Source organism: Hippocampus comes, unplaced genomic scaffold (assembly GCF_001891065.2).
Source record: "Hippocampus comes isolate QL1 unplaced genomic scaffold, H_comes_QL1_v1.1 scaffold40, whole genome shotgun sequence".
Taxonomy (NCBI): domain Eukaryota; kingdom Metazoa; phylum Chordata; class Actinopteri; order Syngnathiformes; family Syngnathidae; genus Hippocampus; species Hippocampus comes.
In genome coordinates, this window is record NW_017842058.1 from 117,335 (window position 1) to 124,142 (window position 6,808).

A 6,808-nucleotide genomic window follows, 5' to 3' on the forward strand; every position below is an offset into this window, starting at 1 on the left:
CGTTCATTGATTGTATTTTCATTTTGTTTCCCTTTTTCTGTAGTTTAGCAATTATTTCTGAATTAATGTAGCATATTTAACACTTTTTTACTCTATTTCAATAATTGATAAATCACCGTATTTTCAACATTTTTACTCAATATCTCTACTGGTTATCTAGACTTTGATAATGGAGAGAGGGGGGGGAGATTACTTTTTTTTTTTAACAATCATTTGTTGCTATTGTTTCGCCACAATGAAATGAGCACATTTATGAAATATACTCCTCCAGGTTCAAAGTCTTTATTAATATTTCATTATTTTCTTAAATAAAAACTTGTCCTTTTTGGCCCTAGCATTTACTCCAATCAGTATCATGTTGGTGACAGTGAAGATAAAATAAAAATAAAGCTTTGTTTGTTTTTTTAGCGAAATACATCTGTGGTTTCAAGGAAAAAAAACAAGTGATTTTCCATTTCAGTTTCATCTGATGGACAGGGGTCGCCCTTGTCAGCTTGCTGCCCTTCATGCGTCCTCTTTGCAGCAGCATATTATTTCTTGCCAAACCTCTGGGGCACCGCCATGCTCCAGATCTGGCCGGGAGCCTCCTCCCAGTCAGGCGAGTTGATGTGATCCTCCAACACGAGCGGCCCTTGGGACAAGCGCCCAAACCTGCCAGGGGGGGAGGTGGGAGGAGGATTTGGAGACACATGGAAATTGAGGGGGGCTGACTGATGAGAGGATTAGAATGAAAAATGCTTTTGTCTCTTTATGGATGGTAAGAAGTGTAAAAAAAATGCTTTTGATGAGGGACAAGTCCTGCAGGTCCTTAAAGGTCAGATGTGAAGTAAACTTGGCCAACCATCTTTTCAGTAACACATAGAGCGAAAACCATTTCAAGCATACTTGCGTTCGTTTTTTTTTTTTTTTTTTTAACGCAACCCACCCAGATTCATAGTTAGACCCATAGCAACACGCTTCACAACAAAAATGCTTTTGTTCTGCAAAATCCGGCGAGTGACGTCATTTACAGAATGCCGAGTCACCAGTCAGCCATGGTACTGCGTTGTTGATTATCCCGTTAACTGCTCTTTGCCATTGTTATCGAGTTATTCGGCGAAATGTCTCGGCACTGTGTGGTGATGCACTGTTCACATTCAGGCAAACAGTTGTTTTGCTTTATTTTATGTATTTTGTTTAATTACTCTATTTGCGACATAAAAATATTTCGTTTGGGATTACTAAAATTACTTCACAGTTGACCTTTAAAGGGGAACTCAAGTCAAACATTGTCTTTACAATAATATGTTCTATGTGGCCCCACGAGTCTAAACATGCTATACTGATTCGTATTATATTTCTTCATTTTTTTTTTAAGATTATAACTCAAGACACTGTACCCGGAATTACTTTTTTTTTTAATAATGAAAATTTGTAATTTGTGAACCTGGGAGAAAAAAAGAATTTGCACCAACCTCTGCGACTCATGGAGCACAGAGTTCCGGGCTTCCCTGTGAGATCCCAGCAGCAGAGCTCTGAGCATTGCCGTCAGCAGACGATCGTCCAAGCTTCTGTCCGCTTTGACGCTCTCCTGGTGGTTGGAAAAAAACAAAACAAGACATTGGAAACAATGCTATCAGAAAAAACAGATGTCATGAAAACACACTTAATAAGTGTGTAATCTCCTCCTAATGTAAGCACTGGATATTCCAAAGTCTTGCACACTCTTATTCCGTGTCGCATGTGAACTCGATTAACTGCAACATATTTCATATATTTTTATAATCACGCCATATGGGACATGTGATGGTCCATTTTAAATTGTTTCGACAGGAGAGCACGTTTAGTTATGTTTACACAAAAGGAAATGTTGAATTATTTATGAAAGTATTTAAACATGGATCATTCCATTTTATTCATACTTTTCGATGGTTGGAAATGAAATAAGAAATAAAATGAATAAAAAGTAGGCCATTACATCTCACGCATTTGTGATTTAACTTTGGGACAAAATACATTTATTCATTCATAAATGTTTATTTATTCATCTGTAACTTCACATTTTATGTATTTATTTCTTTTGTGCTATTGCTTGTACATGTCCTATTAAAAAAAGTCTTAGTTCAAATGAAAAGATTAGCTTCATGTAAATTCCTAATATAGAAAAAACTATTTTGCAATGTATAGTTTTCCAAATGATTGAATGAACACAGAATTGTGTTTACAATATGACTTTCTGCAGAAAAGCTTTACGAATGTTTTTTTTTTTTTTAGATACAGTACAGATGCAGGCAGTGTGTATGCAGATGTTGTGATGATTTGGATTGGCCGTCTCACCATCGCCAGCAAGTGATTGTCCATGTTGTCCTCTGACCTAGCCCCTTTTATATCTTCACGCTCCTCCGGCAGGCCTCCGGCGCGAAGCCCGTGGCTGACGCCCGTCAGTGCCATCAGCACCACTAGAATGGTCACAGCTGCACTCGTGTCCATATTGGCCAGCCTCGGCAAGAAGAAGAAGAAAACGACTTTCCAAAAGCTCGGAAGGACTTACAGGCAAGTAAGTGCAAGATGAGATGCACCGACCTGGTCCGCTGTCTTTTATACACCGTGTGCCGAGACGCCGTCAAACCTCAGGAGAGCTGGAGAAAGATGTCACGGTGCAAATGGGGGCGAGGGACAGGATGTAGGCTAGAAGCCAGGCCATTTAAGCTCAACACCGGAGTATTTAGTGATGACAGGAGACAGTCATTATGTGGCCCAGAGGACAGCGCGCAGCACAAAAGTCAAGACTTATTAAACAGATAAATCCTCACAAATAGGCCGTGATCCACTAGCCCCCCGGACGGCAGAGTACAAGACAAGACGAGCTGGAGGAAACGTTCATCAGCTCCATAATCAGCCCATACTGTAAGCGGCGATGCCGACATGATCAACAAGAGAGCTGGAACATTGCTTTTTGATTTTAATGAGGCCCTCTTGGAAGGGATCGGGGAAGTGGGAGTCCATGTGTTTCAAAGTCTCAAGGACCCATGCCCGGAATTGAACAGGAAGTCATTTTGGTGTGAGTGCAAGCGTGCGGTCAGTCCATTGCCGGGTCAGTTTTTAGGTCAGTCAGTGGGTCAGTGTGTGGGTCGTTCAGTCGGTGGGTAGATTGGTGCGTTGGGAAGTCTGCTTGTTGGTGGGGTTGGGGGTTGTGGGTGGGGACGGTGGGTCAGTTGTTGGGTTAGCGGGTACGGCATTCAGACTGTGGGTGGGTCAACGAGTCGCTGAGTCAGTGATTTTTTGATTGAAGGGGCAGTCTGTGGGTTACTGAGTGAGTGGGTCGGTTGGTGGCTGGTCTGTCAGGGGTCGATCAGTCAATCGGTCGGGGGGCTTGGGGGGGTCAGTTGTTGGGTCAGTGCGTGGGTTGTTCAGTTGGTGGGACATTGGGGGAGTCGGTCAGGCGGTGGCTAGTCTGCCAGGAGTCGGTCAGTCGTTCCTTCAATCATGCGTCGTACAGTCGGTGGGTGTATCGAGTCTGTCAGTAAGTAGGTCGGTCAGTCAATCAGTCGGTGGGGGTCAGTGAGTAGGTCAGACTGATTTGTACGATTGGTGGGTCAGTCGGTGGAGCATTGGGGGAGTCGGTGGTCTGTGGCTAGTCTGTTAGGAGACAGTCAGTCTGTCAGTCAATCGGTCGTTGGGTTGGTTTTTGGGTCAGTGGCTGAGTTGGTCAGGCTGAGGAATGGTCTGTTGGTGGGTCGGTTGATCAGTCGGTTGGTTAGTTGGTGGGGTGATCGGTCAGTTGTTCGGACGGTCAGTCAATTGGTCGGTCAATCGATGGGTCGTTGGATTGGTCAATTGGTCAGTCTAGGGCTCATATTTTGGCTAACTCAAACAAGTGCAAATGTATGCAGTTTAGGGCCTAAACTCACTCGTAAAATTCACTCAAAAGCAGCCCCCCCCCGTGGTCTGTTGGTGGGTCGGTTGATCAGTCGGTTGGTTAGTTGGTGGGGTGATCGGTCAGTTGTTCGGACGGTCAGTCAATTGGTCGGTCAATCGATGGGTCGTTGGATTGGTCAATTGGTCAGTCTAGGGCTCATATTTTGGCTAACTCAAACAAGTGCAAATGTATGCAGTTTAGGGCCTAAACTCACTCGTAAAATTCACTCAAAAGCAGCCCCCCCCCGCAAGAAAGTTACAAACTGAAGCCACGTTGCTCACTCTGCACGTTCGCCATCGCATCACTCAACTTGAGTGACAGTTCAAACACTGATTTAAAGCCTACACATGGAAATTACTTTAAATATTGTATTTTTTTAAATAATATATAGAGTAGCGCATTGTTTACGCTCTAGCATGTTAACATATTTCCAGTGTTTTACATACTGTAAACATTTGCGCGTGTTACCTAACAATACAGAAAGAAACGTTTTTTAATCAGCATTGTCATATTTGTAGGATATATTGTGTTGATAGTGTGTGCACTGCGCGGTAATTAATAATCCCCACAGTGTCCATGCTTCACCGTAACACGTCTAATGGTTGACAATCGGATTAAACTAAACAAACGCACACACGCACGGTCGATGTTTAACTGCCATGGCAACCAGCATGTCATCCGCACTTTATATTTTAAATGGAGATCAATAAACCTTGGCGTGAGATGACATTCTAATTTCCCCTGACGCGATATTAAAAATGTGTCAGTCATTTGTATTGTTTTTACTGGCAATGCAAAGATTTCCAGCAGCCACTAATAAGTCCTCATAATAATACATCAAGGCTGACTCACTGGAGTAAACGATAAAAGATAAGATTGTTTGGACATTTGGGAAAGAACGTAACTGCGCACCGTTTTAGATATGAAATTCCTACCCAAGCGTAACAAATAAACACCCGGTTGCTTTCCAGAATGAAGTGAAACGACAGACAACTGTGCAAACGGGATCAAATGTGCATCACGTGGCACATTTTGTTCACATTGGAAATGAAATGAAACACTTGATGTATAATATTTATATACACTGGCTGTATAATATTTCCAAGGCCGCTGCATCTTGTTTGAAGGCCTGCTTGCGCTAAAATGAAATAAATAGGAATCCAATACAATGTATAGTAAAACGATTAATTCATTATTTAAAAAAATTAATTTAAAAAACACCTTCAATTATCCGTTATTTTTCAACCCTATTTATACATGTCTTGGCATTTTGTTTGTGGGTTTTTTGCTCGTTTGATGCTATTTTTCAACTATTAGTCCAATTTGTAACCATTTTTCAAATTCATTTAATGATATTTTTGTCATTAATAATATTTTTAACCATTGAATTTGAATGCATGTTCTTGACAATTATTGAAAGGCATTTTGTTCATTAAATTGTATTTATTAACATAATTGTTTATTAATCTATGATATTTTTATTTCAATATATATTTTTAATTAATTTAATGTTTTTCTTTTTTTGATGGTGGACGTTTTAACTAGTGAATGGAATTGTTATTTATTTCAAGACATTTTCATTGATTATTCAATTGTATTTTTATCAATTGAAGCAGAAATAAAGGAGAGGGCGAAAGAGGTCCTTCACCCTGCCACTAATACAAGCTTGTCCAGCAGAACCAACGAAGGCATGCGTCATTTTCTTTTGTTGCTGACGCACGCCCAGCGTGATGTTCCAGGAAATCCTCAGGCAGCAACCAATTTAGCGACCGGATGTTTCAGCGTATGATAGACAGTTGCATGTAGTCGCTGGCATCATGAGAAGTACAAGCAGATTGATTTCAACATTTATTGCTGTGCGCTTAAAAAAAATAATAATAAATAAATGAATAAGTCCATCTGGCTCACTTGAAAAGCACACTGATATCCAGAAACTATTGAAGATGCTTTGAACAAGGACCACGGCAGTATTCATGATCACATTCAAGATTTAATGTTAGATATATTTGGCTTTCATGCTGTGTATTCAAATCTTGACAGAGAGAACATCCATTTTAGAAGCAATAATAATCATTTTGGATTAACCCTAACCACATAAATGTGGACAATATTTATTTTTATTCTTATCAACCCTAATAGAAGTATACCTCTGCATATTCCCAGTTCACTATTCACATATTTGCTTATTCCCCTGAGGTTTTTTTTTTTTGATTGTCCATTTATATGACATCTGGTGGAATCTTTGAGTTGTTGTGAACTTTAATTCATTGGTAGTGCTTGTTTTGTTGTTGTTCTTTTTTTCCTGTTAACCTGGTCCCCTATTTTGTTGCCAGTTCTGAATGCACCTCAAGGGTATGTTTTTGCTTCTCTCCTGATGGAGCTACTAATACCCCATGCTGTCTACTTCGCCTTTACGATGTGCCTTAAACTGCCTCTTGGTTTTTTTTTCTTTATTGTGTAAATACCAAAAAGTGGGTTTAATAAACTGTGTGAAGTGCCAGTACACATCCAATATGTGTTTTCCAATGTGTGATGTTATGCCAATTTGAGATAGCATGTTATTTAAAACAATATATCAGCTCATACTATCGATGAGTCTCATGTCAATGTGGTTTGTTTGTGGTATAATTGAACTACTTCAATTTGTTGTTTATGTGACATGGGTTCATGGTTATGTACATTCTACGAGCATGGTGTTGGTGCTTTGTGGTGCATGGGTTTTAAGTGCTTTTCTTCCATCTTGTGACATTTACGTACTATTAAAAGAGGCCAGGCATTGGGACAAAGGGGATATATTATCTGCGGATTCATGCTTTTTTGCAGGTGAGCTTATTCAAGGTCCAAGGGGTTGATTTCGACAGGTCTGCAGCAGCTGTAGCAAAATCACACTTTTTCATGTTAAAAAAAAAA

General features: G+C 40.3%; 2 protein-coding genes across 3 annotated transcripts in view; both read right to left on the reverse strand.

The window, feature by feature from the left end:
• Positions 1-207: 207 nt before the first annotated feature.
• Positions 208-2,623, reverse strand: npffl (neuropeptide FF-amide peptide precursor like). 2 transcript variants are annotated; one of them, XM_019861130.1, is made up of 4 exons: positions 2,563-2,623; positions 2,317-2,479; positions 1,455-1,570; positions 208-651 (listed from the first exon to the last, which is right to left on the reverse strand). In XM_019861130.1, exons 2-4 carry the CDS (start codon positions 2,467-2,469, stop codon positions 531-533), a joined length of 390 nt encoding a protein of 129 aa, XP_019716689.1. In that variant the 5' UTR covers positions 2,470-2,479; positions 2,563-2,623; the 3' UTR covers positions 208-530. The 2 variants fall into 2 exon arrangements, with proteins under 2 accessions (XP_019716689.1, XP_019716688.1); XM_019861129.1 differs by lacking the exon at positions 2,563-2,623 and having other exon boundaries at positions 2,317-2,492.
• The window catches only part of hyal1 (hyaluronidase 1), a 9,567-nt gene continuing 5,295 nt past the window's right edge, over positions 2,537-6,808 (reverse strand). The window contains exon 5 of the mRNA XM_019861127.1: positions 2,537-2,618. The gene's annotated coding sequence lies outside the window, so the exon portion shown is untranslated. The remainder of the gene's footprint in view (positions 2,619-6,808) is intronic.